General features: G+C 38.4%; 1 protein-coding gene across 22 annotated transcripts in view; it reads left to right on the top strand.

Moving 5' to 3' along the window:
* Positions 1-18,522, top strand: part of ABI2 (abl interactor 2) — a 183,063-nt gene that overhangs the window by 106,191 nt on the left and 58,350 nt on the right. For all 22 annotated transcript variants that reach the window (XM_036253532.1, XM_036253519.1, XM_036253530.1 and 19 more), the window contains one exon: positions 8,515-8,682. In XM_036253532.1, the coding sequence (XP_036109425.1) occupies positions 8,515-8,682 (168 nt within the window). The remainder of the gene's footprint in view (positions 1-8,514; positions 8,683-18,522) is intronic.

Raw genomic sequence — 18,522 nt, 5'->3', positions numbered from 1 at the left:
GTGGTCTTTGTATTTAGCTGCTGCTGGTGCTGCTGCTTTTTTTTTTTTTTTTTTTTTTTTGTTAATCCTCACCTGAGGATATGTTTTCCATTTGTTTTTCAGATAGAATGGAAGGGAGGGAGGGAGGAAGAGAGAGAGAAACATTGATGTGGGAGAGATATCTGTTGGCTGCCTCCCACACGACCCTGACTGGGGTTGGGAATTGACCCCACCTTTTTGGTGTACGAGACAATTTTCCAACCAACTGAGCCACCCAGCCAGGTGATTTTGTATATTGATCTTAATATGATTACTTAAATTTAAATTTAAAATTTAATTTTATATTTTTTCTAGCTACCTTTCAAGTGCTCTATAGCCACATTTGCGTAGTGACTATCATATTGAATAGCACAGATTTGATTATTTCCATCATTGCAGTCTTACTGAATGTCCAATTTAAACCCCTCCCCCCAAAAAAAAGTACCCCTTTACCTCTGATTTCTCTCTGGCCAGAAGCACTTTGAACTCATCTGTTTATTCTGTTGTTTATCTCCATATGTTCATGCTCATGTCAAAATATTTTGGACATTCTATGACAAATGGTGACTTTGCTTTCTTATACTTCTCAACATAACTTTTACCAATTTTGGATTTATTCAGTATGTTCATTATATGTATTTAAGTATTCACAGCTGAAGCATACAGTGGACTGTGATTGTACTTTTTTTTTTTTTTTTAAGAATAGGCTGTTCTTTTATATTTTTTAAAATAGTTTTTTTGTTTTTTTTTTATCCTCACCCGAGGACATTTTTCCATTCTTTGCTCAGGTAGAGTGGGAGGGAGAGAGAGGAACAGAGAGAGAGAGAGAAACATCGATGTGAAAGGGACACATCGAGTGGCTGCCATCCGCACAACCGACCAGGGCCGGGGACAAACTGCAACCGAGGTACGCGCCCTTAGCGGGAACCGAACCCGGGTCTCTCAGGACCGCAGGCCGACTGTCTAACCGCTGAGCCAAACCGGCCAGGGCTTAAAATAGTTTTTTAAAAATATGTTTTTATTGATATTTTTAGAGAGAGAGGAAAGGAGAGAGAGATAGAAACATCAATGTGAGAGAGAAACTTGAATCAGCTGCCTCCTTCACGTCTCCCTACCCGCCGCTGGGAATTGAGCCAGCAACCTGGGCATGTGCCCTGAGTAGGAATTGAATCAGGACTTCTCAGTCCATGGGATGATGCTCAATCCACTGAGCCACAGCAGCTGGGCTGATTATACTTACTAAACAAATTTCTTTTCCTCCTAAGAGTTAAAAATTACCTCATTTTTGGTTGACTCAATTAATTATGTTTCTATCTGTAATAGATCTTGAAACTCTTCTGGATGTATAAATCTTATCTCAACATATTAAAACATTTCAGTAATCTGTCAGTTGTCAAGAGCTGTGAAGGGTCTGAAATTCAAAGCTATCTGGGACTAACAGTTTAGCCAGCCACAGTTTTATGGCTGATATGGCAGAAGACATGAGACTCCTGGGTCAGAGACATAGGACTTTATTACTTGCAGAAATAGCATTAGTCAGAATACTAGCATTTTCTTGCACTGTGCTTGTTCCCCAAACCCCAATTTTCTGTGTGATATGAAGAGTGCCAGGTGATACCTGCATATGCATTGGATTGTATTACTGGGAGGAAGCCTGAATTTAGGGAACTTGAATCTTTTATCTTGGTTAGTAAGCATGCCTGCCCTTTGCTTCAGAGAGAGATGCTTTTTCTGTCTTCTAAGACTGTATTCTGTAAGCCATTCTTGAACAGATAGTCTAAAACTAGGCAACCAGTGCCTCTGTTTACATAATGTACAGAAATGTAGAACACCCATAGGGAATTGTCTCTGAGTATCAGTTTTATTTCTGCCTACAGGAGACCTATTCCGTGGAGCACCTTGCTATCCTCTCCAATCTGGATTATCTGGATTATTAATATTTTAGTCCTACAGTATAGCTCTCATCTCAGAAATTTCCTTTAGTATCAATCTTGGACTTCTGTTGCCTCTTTGATATAGATCTTATTTTCTGTTTTCTATGCTTTCTTCTTCCTTATCTTTCTGTTTTGAGGATGCACATCCTCCAGTACTTCCTGAGGAAAAAATACATGGAAAGTTTTTTAAAAATTGACATTTTATGTGCTGAAAATCTTATTCAACTTTCATCAGATTAATGGTTTGACTAGACATAGAATTATAGGTTGGAAATAATTTTCTCTCATATTGTGAAGGCATTCTTCAAATTTCTTCATTTTCTTTAGTTTTTGGTGTTGCTTTTGAGAAGTCAGGTGCCATTTTGATTCCTGATTCTTTGTATATGCTTTTTTATACCTTCTTCCTGTCTGGAAGCTTGTCAAATCATTTACTACTCATGATGTTTGTTGAGAGCTATGGGTCTTCTTGCATTAATTGTATTAAACAATTGATGAGTACATTTAATGGACATTTATATTAATTTGTATGATTTTGATGGTTGTTTCTGCTCTGTTTTCTCTTGTATTTTTTATTAGTCAGATTTGGACCTTTTGGATTGAGCCTCTAAATTTTTTTTTTGTGGTTTTGTTTCCATTTAAAATGTCTCTATAGTCATTTTAATGGGGCTTGTGTGTGTGTGTGTGTGGGGGTAATCTAAGCATAACTATGATTCTGCCATATTTTATAACATTTTAAAATTGTTATTTAAAAAATTTTAATCTTATTTGTGATACAGTAGGATAGCATTAAAAGGATTGCAGGAGTTTTTATGCTTATACTCTGACTCTCTTTTGGGGGAGGAGGAGGCATCTGGAATTTTATTTTAATCTTCTCCTGAAGATATGTTTTTATTGATGAGAGAGAGAGAGAGAGAGAGAGAGAGAAACATTGATGTGAGAGATAAACAGCTGTTGATTGCCTCCTGCAGGTGCCCTGACCAGGAATCGAACCTACAACCTTTTGGTGTATGGGACGTCGCTCCAACCAATTTAGCCACCTGGCCAGGGCCATATGAAATGTTTTTTAAAAATGAATGTGTAAAGGTGAGCTTGTCTGCCTTTAGAAAGCAAATTTCATGTCAGATTTAACAAATTAGCTCATTTTTTTCTAGTCTAAAATAGGTACTATTATAACACTTGTGATTGGTCACTTTAAAATAAAAATTAAAAATTTAAATCCTCACCCAAGGATATTTTTCCATTGATTTTCAGAGAGTAGGAGGGAGGGAGGGAGGGCAGGGGAGAGACAGAGCGAAAGAGAAACATTGATGTGAGAGAGACACATCAATTGGTTGCCTCCTGCATGACCCCTACTGGGGCTGGGGATTGCAACCAAGATATATATGCCCTTGATAGAGAATCAAACCTGTGACCCTTCGGTCCTCAGGTCGACACTAACCGCTGAACCAATCTGGCCAGGGCCAGCTTGACTAGTTTAAAGGTGTCATGTTATTGAGAACTGAAGCCAGTATACATTAAACTACTAGAAGTAACACTTTTAAGTGTTTTAGGATTCTTTGGTTTCAAGTGACAGAAACTCAATTTGAACAAACTTAAATTTACAAAATGTGAATTTGCTAGTAGTTACTAATTAAACTATGTGAAAAAGCAGAAATGACTGGAATCAAGGACTGTGTCTCTTATTTCTGCTACCTTCTGCATTTTGGTTTCATCCTTTCAGATAGGCATACTCCAAGCACTGAGAGCCATCCTTACATGTGTTTCAGACCTCATATATCTGAGATAAGAGAAAAATGAAAGTCTCTCTTTTGGAATTAGTTTGAAAAATCCAAAATCCAGGGAGGTTTCTGTATCGTGGTCCTGTCTCTTGAACAAACTCACTCTGGCCTAGAGTGGGTAAAAGTATTGAAATTTGCCTAGTGTAAGTCAGATGCTGGGTATGCGGTGGGAGGAGCTGTTTATTTCCCCTTTTTAATCAAGATGCAGGAATGCTTCTCAGACAAAAATGTGATCCACTATGACAGGTTAAATAAAGATTTTCATAAAAATCACCATCAGATTTTTACACATGCCTTTATATTTCCCTCAATTCCATATACATTTATAACGTCTTCTAAATCCCAAATTGATAGATGAATTTTCTCTGGTTACGTTTTCACCTGACTTCCTGTAGGTGACATCTTAATTTTATCAGTAAAGTGTCTCCAAATCACATTTTATGATGGAAAACCCTATTGGGAAGGTTGTTATGGCAGGCTTGTTTCATTTATAATTGTTTCGTGATAACTGAAAAATCATAAGGAGTTTTGTTTTCAGTCTAAGTTTCTGCCTAGTTCTTTTGTGTGTGGCTCTGGGTGTTGAGGAGTGGTGCCTGTGTGTGTGGTGGGCAGGGCATAGACAGGCATCTTGCTACATTGAGTCTTTTAAATCTCTGTGTACTGAAAAATTTGAGAATATTCTGCCTGCAGTTTCTGTCATTTGTAGAATCTGCAAAGGTCCCAAATTATACTTTATCTGAAAGAATATTTTTCTTCTGTATAGTTAAAACAATACACAGTCTTTATTCTAAAATATGTGTATATATATTGTCTTTCTATATATTCTGGTACGATTATGTACATATGAAGGTAGGTATTTAGAAGTGAAGCACTTTTATATTTTATTCACTTGTAAGTTTGCTATCCAGTCTCTTTATCTTGTGTTAGTATTTTAAGAAAACATTTTTTCTTTTTTTTGTTTTTAATTCTCACCCTAGGATATTTTTCCATTTATCTTCAGATAGAGGAGGAGGGAGGGAGTTGGGGAAGGAGGGAGAGAGAGAGAGAAAGAGAAACATCGATGTGAGAGAGAGACATCCATTGGTTGCATCCTGCATGACCCCCAGGGCTGGGGACCAAACCACAACCAAGGTACATGCCCTTGACTGGAATTAAACCCTAGACTTTTTGGTACATGGGCCGATGCTCTAACTGCAGAGCCAAACTGGCCAGGGCAAGAAAACTTTTAAATGATTTTAAAATGATTTGTATTACTGTGTAAGGTCATGAATGACAAAGGTTTTAGGTTCACAGCAAAATTGAGATGAAAGTACAGAGATTTCAACACCCTATCAGAGTGGTACATTTGTTACAATTTATAAACCTATGTTGACACATCATAATCACCCAAAGGGTCCACTTTTGGTGGTGTACATTCTATGGATTTTGACAAATGTATAATGACACATATTCATCATTAGCATATCATGCAGAGTATTATCACTACCCTAAAAATACCATTTGCTATACCTGTTCGTCCCTCCCCCAATCAACCGCTGGCAACTACTGATCTTTTCCACTGTCTCCATGGTCTTGCGTTTTCCAGGACATCATATTGTTGCACTTACAATGTATGTAGTCTTTTCAGATTGGCTTCTTTCACTTAGTGATATGCATTTTAAGGTTCCTCCATGTCTTCTCATGGATTGTAAACTCATTTCTTTTTAGTGCTGAATAATATTCCATTGTGTGATGTACCCTGTCATCTACTGAAGTACATCTTGGTTGTTCCAAGTTTTGGCAATTATGAATAAAGCTACCATAAACATTCATGTATATAGGTTTTTGTGTGGACATAAATTCAGAATGTTCCTCTGTCTTTAATGCAGAAGAGTGATGTCCTGAACACCTGCTTTATGGTGACCTACATCAATCTTTTTATTTTTATTTTTTAATCCTCACCCAAGGATATTTTTCCATTTTTGTTCAGATAGAGTGGGAGGGAGAGAGAGGCAGATAGGAGAGAGAGAGAAATATTGACATGAGAGAGACATATCAACTGGTTGCCTCCTGCAGAGCTCCAACCAGGGCTGGAGACAAACCACAACTGAGGTATGTACCCTTGACCAGAATCGAACCCGCGACTCATTGGTCCTTGGGCTGATGCTCTAACCACTGAGCAAAACCAGGCAGGGCCTACATCGATATTTTAAGTCAGCCACAAAAAGCATCTTTATTTAGATTTTTCTTTATACATTTTACATTATAGGGTCCTTAAAATTCCATGGAAAAGTAAATATACATGAAGTCCACCTAATATAAGGGCCTTTCATATCTTTTGATGCAGTAACAATCAGCTACATGATTTCACACATGCACTAGGAATAAAGGCAAAACATGAAGTGATTAATATTAATAATACTTGCTTTTTAAACAATCTTAAGTACTATCAATATAAAAACAGATACATTGAGCCCTGAGCAGTGGTTAGAGCATCAGCCACCACACTGAAGGGTCTCAGGTTTGATTTCCAGTGAAGGGCATATACCTCGGTTGCAGTTTTCCGTCCCCAGTTGGGGCACATGTGGGAGGCAACTGATTGATATGTCTCTCCCACATCAGTTTTTCTCTCTCTCTCCCTCTTCCTCTTTACCTCCCTACTTCTCTTCCTCTTCCTTTCCCTCTCCCCCTTTCTTCTTCCCTCTCTAAAAATCAAAACATTTATTTATTTATTTATTTATTTATTTATTTATTTATTTATTTTTTATCCTCACTGGAGGACATTTTTCCATTTTTTGTTCAGATAGAGTGGGAGGGGGAGAGAGAGAGAGAAACATCGACGTGAAAGGGACACATCGAGTGGCTGCCCACCCAGACGACCCAACCAGTACTGGGGACAAACTGCAACCGAGGTACATGCCCTTAGCGGGAACGGAACCTGGGTCTCTCTGGACCACAGGCCAACTCTCTAACCACTGAGCCAAACTGGCCAGGGCTTTAAAATTAATAAATTTAAAAAAAATATATAATAATTATATCTGTCTAGATATCTGTCCCCTTGATCCTGTGAAGCATACTAATGAAGTGTTTTAATTTTGCATTATTTGCTATAGTAAATAGTGTGATTTAGAATAATGTCTACAAAGTGTTAATGACTTACTGATTTCTACTGTGAATTCAAGAAAAGTTGATTTTTTCCCCAGTATTTTCAGCTTTTTACTTGTTAGAATGGAGTGAGGACTTCCAGGTTTTCTACATGCACAACCAGAATCTGTATGGTGTTTTTTGAAAGTATTTATCCTCAACCAAATTTGATTGCAACTCTTTGTTAATTCAAGCATTGATAAGACTGAGATTATTGATTAGACTAGAAAAGAAAAAAAGTTAATACAGTGATTTTTAACTCTTTTCAAGTTAAAGTGATATCATTTGATTATTTTGTTAACTGCTGCTTCAAAAGAATTTTTCTCCCTGGCAAAACTTATGTCTAGGGGGTTGTTGATTGACTCTTGTAGTGTGTGGGAGAGAGGAAACTGGGATATAATGGACTTTGAAAAGTTAGTGACCATTCAAAGAGATAATGACTATTATATATAATGATTTGTAGATTTAGAAAGTGGTTTTACAGTCATTATCTTATTTGAGTTTCACAGCTACTTAGAATAATTGATACAGAAGTTTGTTTCCTCTGCTTTGTAATTGAGGAGATTGAGAAACTGTCTCTTGTTTAAGTTGATATGTTTTAGTAAATAGTAGAGCTGACATTAAGAAAAAAGGTATCTGCCCTGGCCGGTTTGGTTCAGCGGTTAGAGCGTCGGCCTGCGGTCCTGAGAGACCCGGGTTCGGTTCCCGCTAAGGGCGCGTACCTCGGTTGCAGTTTGTCCCCGGCCCTGGTCGGTTGTGCGGGTGGCAGCCACTCGATGTGTCCCTTTCACATCGATGTTTCTCTCTCTCTCTGTTCCTCTCTCTCCCTCCCACTCTACCTGAACAGAAAATGGAAAAATGCCCTCCGGTGAGGATTAAAAAAAAAAAAAATTAAAAAAAAAGAAAAAAGGTATCTGATTCAGAGGCTTGTGTACTTTCTGCTGAACCATAGCTTTCTACAGAACTGGGGAAAGAAGATGGTGTTTGGCAGTTAGCAGCATCGCATATGTATCTTTATTATTGCTTTGCACTGGGACCTTGGAAATAATCACTTTTTACTGTGTACTCTGCTATTCATGTAGATTTTTAGGACTTGACAATTTATGTCTCATAGAGTTATAACACTTAAAATGCTTGGGAAGAAAGAGTCATTTCATTATTTTTATTTTTATTTATTATGATTAGTACCATTTATATTTACTTTATCATTTTATTTATCATTATCATATTATTATTACTGTATTCAGACATTACATTATACCCACATCTCACATGTTAGTATGGAAGGAGAGGAGGAATTCAGGACAATAGAAAAAGTAGGCCAGAATTTTTACATTCAAATCAATGCTACCTTTCTAAACAGTGACTTTAGAAGCTATATACTTGCTGCTATTGCTCAAAATATCCACTGGATCTCATATTTTAAATAATGGCTTCAGGATTGTATTCGTACTTGTAAAAAGATGTATTTATTCAACATTAAAATATTAGTGAACTTAGTAGTTTAGTTGTTGGTTTTACATGATACTGATAATTAGTTTTCAGAACATTTTTTGCTAGTGTGTGTAGGTTTAGCAACAGAATTGTTTTGATGAATGGTATTGTTGATTAGATTGATAAAATGGGTTATTTTTGAATTAATGATTGTTTTTTTTTCCTAGTCAGCAGATAAGCAGCGAGCCCTAGAAGAAACCAAAGCCTACACTACCCAGTCCTTAGCAAGTGTTGCCTATCTGATAAATACCTTGGCCAACAATGTACTGCAGATGCTGGATATCCAGGCATCCCAGCTACGAAGAATGGAATCGTCAATCAATCATATTTCACAAGTGAGACCATACTATTTTTCTATTTGTTTTGAGGAATACTTAGTAAACACAGGCAATCTGTGCTGCTGGCAATCTTTATCATGTGAGCTAACTCACATGTATGATTTAGAAAATACAAACTCATTATTTTTTGTTTCTATCTCTTTTTTTGAATCCTCATTCAAGGACATGCTTTTATTGATTTGAGAGAGAGAGGGAAATGTGAATGTGAGAGTGAAACATCAATTGGTTGCCTCCAGCATGAGGCACCCTGACTGGGTATTGAACCCACAACCTGGGTTTGTGCCTAGACTGGGAATCGAACCCAAGACCTTTCAGTGTATGGGACAATGCTGCAACTAACTAAGCCACACCATATCTTTTTGTGGAGTGTTATCTTCTCCATGATTTTGATAGGGAAGTAAGTTACTATTTTTTCTTTAAATTCTCACCTGAGGATTTTTCCATTGATTTTTAGAGTGGGAGGAAGGTGGGGGAGAACATTGATGTGAGAGAGACGCATTGATTCGTTGCCTCTCACATGACTCCCACTGGGGATTTGGCCCACAACCTAGGCATGTGCCCTGACTGGGAATCAAACCAGTGACCTCTTGGTGCATGGGTTGAGGCTCAACCACTGAACCACATTGGCCGGGCTCTTCTTTTTAATCATTAACCAAGGATATTTTTTCATCTTCAGATAGAGTGTGAGGGAGGGGGAGAGAGAGAGAGAAAGACAAACATCAATGTGAGAGAGACACATGAATTAGTTGTCTCCCTCATGACCACAGCCAGGGCTGAGGACCGAACCTCAACCAAGGTATGTGTCCTTGACTGGAATTGAACCCACAACTCTTCAGTCTATGGGCCAGTGCTCTAACCACTGAGCAAGATTGGCCAGGGCCCCTTTGTTTGTTTTCAAATAACGATTTAAAAATGTAAAGACCATTCTTAGCTTGTGGGCCATATAAATGCAGACTTGGGCCAGATTTGACATGTAGGCTATAGTTTGCAAACCCTTGCTCTAAAATACTTCGGGTGTTTGTTTTACAAATGTTTGGTACTTAGAATTTATTATAATTATGCTTTATTAAAAATATTATGTATTTAGAGGGAACTAGAAGGTTCTTAAGTTATCTTGAGACCAGAATTTGTTTTTTACAATTTGGGCAAAAATACTAGTTTTGGAGAATTGAAGAAGCAAAGAAGTGGAGGTTCAGTCAAGTCAAAGATAAGATCACATGCTTTTGGAATGGTACTGCATGTCAAGAATTGTCATAAGGGTTGTCTGGTAGAATGGTTCAGAGTTAGTTGATGTCATATATCTGAGCTATTTGATTTCTTTCCTCATCAATATCTTTTTTCTGTTTCCTGGGTAAGAACCATATCACTTTTCAGCCTTCTGATACTCTAGCTCTTTTCTCCATTTTAGTGGGAATGAACACTGAGTAGGATTGGGAGGGAAGAAGGTAGGGGAATCCAGTTTTCAACTTGATTCTTCAGTTGACTTGTGTGACATTTGACTACTTCTCCTTCTCCTCCTCCTCCTCCTTTTCTTCCTCTTCCTTCTCCTCCTCCTCTCCCTCCTTCTTCCCCCTCTTCCTTTCCCCTCCCCTCTCCCCCTCATGTGACATGTGACATTTGACTTTGACGACTTCTTCCTCCTCCTCCTCCCCTCCTCCTCCTCCTCCTCCTCCTCCTCCTTCTCCTCCTCCTCCTCCTCCTCCACCTCCTCTTTCTCCTTCTTCTCTTCCTCTTCTCCTCCTCCTCCTCCCTCCTCCCTCTTTTAATCTCTTAAAGACTTTATTGTAAGAAATACAGTATCAGACTGCATTTGGCTTCTTTGAACTATACATTTTTCTTATCTATAAAATGATAGGACTGATTTGATGATTTCTGAGCTATCTTCCATTTGGATTCTTTATTCTTCTGAGAGTCTCAAAAATAATACTTGATTTGTATTTGCTTTTTTCTTTCTATTCTGTTGGCTCTGCTATTTACCTCAGTCTGTGCCCCAAATTATTCCAAATTTGAATCTAAGAATGGGAACTCCATTGACTCTGTCAACTATGTATTGGGAAGAAATACTTAAAAACAAAAACAAAGTAATAACCCATTCTCTAAATGTCAAACATTTTGAAATACAAGACAGACTTACGAAGATTTAGTATCAGACACCTTTTTTTACTAAAAGGACAATGTAGTATTAAGTAGTATACTAATTTATACCACACTCACCATATCCATAAGGAAGTACAGGCATGCCTTGTTTTATTGCACTTCACTTTATTGCTTTTTTATAATTAAAAAATTGAAGGTTTGTGGCAACCCTGGTCTAGCAAGTCTGTTGGTACCATTTTCCAAAAGGCTTAGACGATGATTGGTATTTTTTTTTTTTTTAACAATAAAGTACTTTTTAACTAAGGTATGTATATTTGTAGACATAATGGTGTTGCACACTTACCATACTGCAGTATAGTGTAAACGTCACTGTTATATGAACTGGGAAACCAGAAAATTCATGTAACTCATTTTATTGTGATGCTTGCTTTTTATAGTGGTCTGGAACTGAACTTGTAATAGCTCTGAGGTATACCCGTATTAAGGATAGCAAATTTTAAGAATTTTCATCTCTAGCTTTCTTGCTGTTATATTTTGAACCATATTTATATATTTTTAAATATGTTTTTATTTATTTTTTTAGAGAGAGAGGGAGGGAAAGAGATAGAAACATGACTGTGAGAGAGAAACATGTATTGGTTGCCTCCTGCACACCTGCTACTGAGGATTGAGCCTGCAACCCAGGCATGTGCCCCAACCAGGAATCGAACTGGGACCGCTCAATCCACTGAGCCCCACTAGCCGGGCATCTTTTGAAGCATATTTAAAAAATGCTAACTGAAAATTTAATCTTCAAACTGATTTAGGAGCTAAATTAACGTGAAATATTCTCAAGAAAATGTAGATATCAGAACATTTAATTTTTACTGAATACTTGTACAAGTACACACAACTACTTTCAAGTCCATATAGCATTATGGGTAAGAATGAATGCTATTTACTATGCCCTTGATTTTGTGTCCATTTCTGTTAAGTTTTTAAAAAGGTTTATAGAACATTATTCAAACTAAAATTCTTATAAACTTTTAAACTAAAATTCTTTTAAGCCAATCCCATCTCTTCTGTCAGCTACTGAAAACAGACAATACTGACTGTTTTCAGTTAATTGTGACTTAGAAGACCTCTTGATCACGAGAGTCAAAAGGCAATATAAATGAAAAAGTAGTTTTTCTTTCTCCAGTCCTCCGAGGCGCTGGTTAGAACTTACTGGGCTAGGTGTTCAAGTAGCAAGTAAAGGAGATAGGAAAGAATGATTATAAAATAATAGAAGAATGGAAGTAATTCTGAAGAGTTAGGTACTAAAAGACAGTGGATAATCTAAACCCTTAGAAATTCACCATGTAGGATAATATTTTGTTTAAAAAACTCTCTCTTGCCCGGTAAGTGTGGCTCAGTAGTTGAGCGTTGACCCACGAACCAGGTGGTCGCTGGTTCAATTCCTGGTCAGGGCATATGCCGAGGTTGTGGGCTCAATCCCCAGTGTGGCACATGCAGGAAGTGGCCAATCGATGTTCTCTCTCATCGATGTTTCTAACCGTCCCTCTCCCTCTCTCTGTGAAAATCAATAAAGAAAAAAATTTTTTAAAACTCTGTATATATAGCCTTGTTTAAAAATTCCCCAAATAAGGAAATCCCACTGAAGGTTATCAGTATTTAATTATGCATAGAAAGTAGAAGTTATACAGTTCCTAATTAATTTCACATGTATAATTTACATCATTTTATAAAAAATAACTGAAAATTACGCAGTTCAGTTAGTAACTAATTTGTTTTATGAAAGGTGAATAATTTAAAGCATGTTTGTAATTTGAATAATTAAATACCTGAAATATTAACTTACTAATGAAGAAATTGAGACATATTCAATATTATTTTTTATTACTTTTAATTATTATTTTAAATTTATCTTTATTGTTGAATGTATTACAGATGTCCCCCTTTTTTCTCCCATTGACGCCCTCCTTCCCAATCTTGCCCCCCTCCTGCCTTCCTCACACTATTGTTTGTGTCCATTGGTTATACACATATGCATGGAGGTTCTTTGGTTTATCTCTTCCTGCGCTTCCTCCCCCTTCCCTTTGAGGTTCATCAGTCTAACAATCAATTTGTACTTCTTAATTTCTTCATCTTCCCCCAATTCCCCCAGCCCCAAAACGTTCTCTGTATCTATGAGTCTGTTTCTGTTCTGCTTGCTCATTTTATTTATAAATTCTGTTGATGATAGATATGTATTTATTGCCATTTTAGTGACCTCTTTGGGTTCATCTTGTTTGGGACTCTCTGTGCTTCCTGGACATGGAAGTCCGTTTCCTTCACCAGGTTAGGGACATTTTCTGTCATTATTGTTTCAAATAGGTTTTCAATTTCTTGTTCTCTTTCTTCTCCTTCCGGTACCCCTTTGATGCGAATGTTGGCACACTTGACGTTGTCCCAGAGACTCCTTACACTATCCTCATTTTTTGGGATTCTTTTTTCTTTTTGCTGTTTTGATTGGGTGTTTTTTGCTTCCTTATATTCCAAATCGGTGATTTGCTTCTTGCCTTTTTTTACTCTACTATTGATTCCCTGTAAATTATTCTATGTTTCAGTTAGTAGTGCATCCTTTGTTTCTGACTGCTCCTTTTTTGTGTTGTTGATGTTCTAAGTTCCTTGGAGGTCTCCTTAAGTTCCTTGAACAACCTTATAACCAGTGTTTTGAACTCTAGATCTGATTCATTGCTTATCTCCATTTTGTTTAGTTCGTTTCCTGGAGTTTTATTCTTTTTTTTTCATTTGGTACATGTTTCTTTGTTTCCTCATTTTGGCTACTTCCCTGTGATTGTTCTGTGTGTTAGGTAGAGTTGCTATGTCTCCTAGGTTTTGTAGGGTGGCCTATTATTGTAGGTGTCCTGTAGGATCCAGTGGCACAGCCTCCCTGATCACCCCAGCTGGGCCCTTGAGGCACACCCCTACTGTGGACTGTACACCTTTCTGTTGTAATTGAGTCTTGATTGCTGTTGACACGTCAACAGGAGGGATTTACTTAGGCTGATCAGCTGCAAGAACTGGCTGTGCTCACTGACCACTGGGCTCTGCCTTAGAAGATCAGCTGTGTAGGGGCACACCACACAGAGCAAGGCTTACTTCATCAGGGCTCTGGTACCCACTGAGTCTGCTCATTGAGTGTGTCACTTGTGGAGGTGGTTGGGTGGTGGTGGGTCTATGTAGTCTGAAGCTGTTTACTGGGTATGCTGGCTCTGGGGCAAGGTCAGCCACTGCCTGTGTGCTATCTGGGGCCACCAGGCATAAGCTACAAAGTTATCTGCAGATGGCTGCTTCTTGTGCTGGGCTTGGAGGTGCCCAGGAAAAGGCCAAGTTGTGAACCAAGGCTGGCTGCTTCTAGTTCCAGGCCTGGGGCCATTTAACGTGAGATATGGGGCTCGTCGAGCCCAGATGCTACTTGTTTCGTCGAGCCCAGATGCTACTTGTTTGAGAGATTTTAGGAAACTCTGAAGCAGGATCCAAAACAGGCCAATCCTATGGTAAAGCCACTGGAAACAGCTTGGATGGGCCAGAAGGTTGAGTGGGGCAGGGCCTCAGGGAATCACCAAGATGGGGCAGAAATTGTGAGCCAGGTTGCTGGAGTCCCCGGTATGGACCTGGGGAAGTATTCACCAAAGGAACAATAGCCTACCATAGTAAGTCTGTGCAGGAGAAAGCTGCCCCTCCAGCTCTCGCCCCAATGCCGAACAATTATGTTCTTCCCCGTATGTCTCTGGTGCCTTTTAAGTTGCCTCCCCAATGCTGGAGCCCAGAAGGAGCAAGTTCAAGTAAGACCGTGTGCGGGCCCTTGAAGAGAAACTTCCTGGGGCTCCAGCAGCCTCAGCCTCCCTCAGCCTCAGTTCCTGCTGATTTTACAGCCAGAAGTGATGAGGATTCTCTTTCTGGCACTGGAACTCTGAGCTGGGTGCCTGGTATGGGATGGGGACCCCTTGCTTCTCAGGGAGGACCTTCATAGCTGAGGTATCCTCCTGGTTTTTATTTGCCACACGTGGCTGTGGGACCAGCCTGTCCGTGCCTCCGCCTCTCCTACCAGTTTGGATGTGGTGTCTTTAATTTCGTAGTCATAGGACTTCCATTCAGCTCAGTGTCAGGTGGTTCTGAATGATGGTTGTTCTGTAGTTTAGTTGTAATTTTGATGTGGTTGTGGAAGGAGGCGAGTACTGAATTTACCTACACCACCATCTTGACCAGCAATTTGGATCTTTAATTGATTATTTTTTGAAAGAGAGAGAGAATGATGTGAGACAGAAACATCGATTGGTTGCCTCCTATGTGCATGTCAACCAGGGATTGAACCTGCAATCTGTGTATGTGCCCTGACCAGGAATCAAACCCCAACATTTCAGTGTACGGGATGATGCTCCAATCAACTGAACCACACTGGGCAGGGCTAATATATTTTTTATTTTTTTATTTTTTATTTTATTTTTTTTTTAAATCCTCACCCGAGGACATTTTTCCATTTTTCACTCAGATAGAGCGGGAAAGAGAGAAAGAGAGAGAAACATCGATGTGAAAGGGACACATCGAGTGGCCGCCACCCACACGACCCAACCAGGGCCGGGGACAAACTGCAGCCAAGGTACATGCCCTTAGTGGGAACCGAACCCGGGTCTCTGTGGACTGCAGGCTGACGCTCCAACCGCTGAGCCAAACCGGCCAGGGCAGGGCTAATATATTTTTTAAAACACCCAACTTATTTGAGTTAATCCAGTGTAATTGATTGCAGGTGGTTTCCCACAGCTCTTGATTGTCTGTGGTAATGGGAAACAACAATGCATGGGTAACCCTAAAACAAAATAGTTTATCTAGTACCTTCCTGACATCTGCTGTGGCCTTAGCATATGATTGGGTCCATGATGGAGATGTGGGAGTGGGACTCAGGTTTGCAAGGGAGCTGTGAGTTAGTATGATTATTTCAAGGTGATAAAAGGTATTCTAGAGGAACCTGGATTTGACACTGTGTGGCTGAAGTGGCATGGGGGGAGCTGTAGCATGTAAAACCAGCTTGGTAAAAGCAGTGAGAAGGATGGAGAAACAAATTAATAAGGATCTATTAATAACAATAGATGTTTAAGTCCTGAACAGTTGCAGTGATATTACATGTGGGTTTTTTTGGTTAACAAGTAGCAAACAGTAATAGTATTAATGGCAGTATACTTGCATTAGTTTTGGTCTTTGCTAGCTAAACACATTTTTTACAGGTGAGTGCTATAATTGAGCCTCTTCTAAATAAGAGTAAGTTTATTGTCATGTAAGTATAGGTATATCTTGGAGCTACTGTGGTTTTGGTTGCAGACCACTACAATAAAGCTAGTTATAATCTTTTTGCTTGGTGGAAGGTCTTGTATGAAAAACACAACACCTGTGAAGTGCAGTAAAGTAAAGCACAATAAAACAAGGTTTGCCTGTAGTAACTTGAGAAAACCAGGATAAACTTGAAATAATTTTCTTACTATTAAAATTGTTTCTAAATATCAGTGTGGAACTTAAACTTCTAAAATTTAACTGAATGCATTTAGCATTGTAATGTTAAAGAATATTATGAAGGCAAAAGCAGTGATTACTGAAAGCTATGAATTTGATTTAGGAAAAACATAGTAACATTTTTTTAAATAGAGAATATTCTTTTTCTTCTTTACTGCTTTTAGAGAGAGAGGAAGGGAGCAAGAGAGAGAGATAGAAACATCGATGAGAGAGAACATCGACTGGCTGCCTCCTGCATGCCCCCCACTGGGGATTTGGCCTACAACCTGGGCATGTGCCCTGACTGTGTTTCAATTGGTGCCTTCAAGCCACAGCTTGAAGGCCACCCAGGGTGCTGTTTCAAACTCTGGCTATGGTTTTATTTGTTTATTTTTCTGCTAATTATAATTTTTTTCTTTATTAATTAATTTATTTTTGTTACAGGTGTTTCTCCTTTTCCCCCCACTGATACCCCCCTCCCCTTCTTCCCACCCTGTCCCCAGCTTTGTTGTCCATGTCCATTGTTCATGCATACCTGCATATAAGTTCTGTGGTTTATCTCTCCCCCCACCCCCTCTTTTGGGGATTGTCAGTCTGTACCCCACTTCCACGTCTCTGGGACTACTCGATTCCTCAGACTGTTATTTTCATTATATTCCACAAATAAGTGAGATCATATGATACTTGTCTTTCTCTGTTTGGCTTGTTTCACTTAGGATAATAGTTTCCAGGTCCCTCCATGTCATCTCAAAGGATAAGAGATCTTTCTTTCTTACAGCTGCATAGTACTCCATTGTGTATATGTACCACCACTTTTTGATCCATTCGTCTACTGATGGACATTTGGGCTGTTTCCAGATCTTAGCTATTGTAAATAGTGCTGCTACAAACATGGAGGTACATAAATACTTTCTGATTGGTGTTTCAGGCTTCTTACGGTATATTCCTAGAAGTGGGTCTAATGCTTTTTTTAAAAGGCTCAATTTTTTTCAAACCATTTACAAATGTGTGTTTATTGTAAGATATAACTGTATAATAGTGCAAGTAATAAGTGGAAAATTGTTCCCTCCTTTTCATTCTCCAGAGATTTATTAATATTTAAAAAAATTTTTTTTCCCTCACCTATCAACATGTTTTTTGCATTTATCTTCAGATAGAGCAGGAGGGAGAGAGGGAGGAAGAGAGAGAGAGAGAAACATCAATGTGAGAGAGGCACATTGAGTGGCTGCCACCTGCATGATCCCAATCGGGGCTGGGGACAACTGCAAATGAGGTACATGCCCTTAGCGGGAACCGAACCCGGGACTCTCTGGTCCGCAGGCCGATGCTCTAACTGCTGAGCAGAACTGGCCAGGGCTATTAATATTTCTAGTATGAAAATTTGAAATTGAAGTTCCAATTTGCATAGGCTTAAGGATTCTATTATGGTTGGTTGGGTTTGCATTCTTACGGTTTTATTTCTGAATAACATAGTTATGTTTCTAAAAATTGAGCAGAGTATAAACAATATCTCAAGAGAGCTATAGTCTTAGATAAATCTTTTACTAATATGACAAAGACCAGTTTTATAAAAAATGAATGCATATTTTGACATATTTAAGTATGAAATCTTCCTAGTCTGCATATTTTTATGATTCAGGGTGACTCATTAAAAATTATTCAAAATGAGATTAATTTCCATTTCTCTGACGTTAAAAAATAAGTAAATTCCAGTATCATCACTGATATGCAAACTTACTTTTTCTGTTTTAGCTCTCCCAAATAGTTGAAAAAGAAAGCAGATTTTGTAATTTACCTAACATTCACAGAAAAAGCTCAGGTTATTTTTGTCTTAAAAAGAAATACTTAAAATGATAAGGTTACGACCTCAACCAGTGTTTGATTTGCTGTTTTATTTCAATATTTATTAGTTCTGAAGCTTATAGACTATGTTGCTTTTAAGATCTCTTGGTTGAAATAGGCTTTGAGTTTGCTTCAAGTTTCCTTCATATTTTAGGTAGTTTAGAAGAGTAAATCATCAGCTGTCAGATTTTTAAAATTGGTGTTTAATAATGTCATAATGATTATCATCATTTCTTTTCATTTCTGTGTTATTACCTAGTTCTTCTTTTAGAAAGGGGAAATTGAAGTAGGACTGGGAAAGAACTAGCAAAAATGTCTACTACTTGCTGCTTGATCCAGGAACAGTGGTAAGAGATGTGAACAATTTTAGTGCAGTATTTTTCAAACATT

The sequence above is a fragment of the Molossus molossus genome, unplaced genomic scaffold (genome assembly GCF_014108415.1).
Source record: "Molossus molossus isolate mMolMol1 unplaced genomic scaffold, mMolMol1.p scaffold_m16_p_11, whole genome shotgun sequence".
NCBI lineage: Eukaryota > Metazoa > Chordata > Mammalia > Chiroptera > Molossidae > Molossus > Molossus molossus.
The sequence above is the reverse complement of the archived record's forward strand: the minus strand, read 5'-3'. Positions and strand labels throughout refer to the sequence as shown.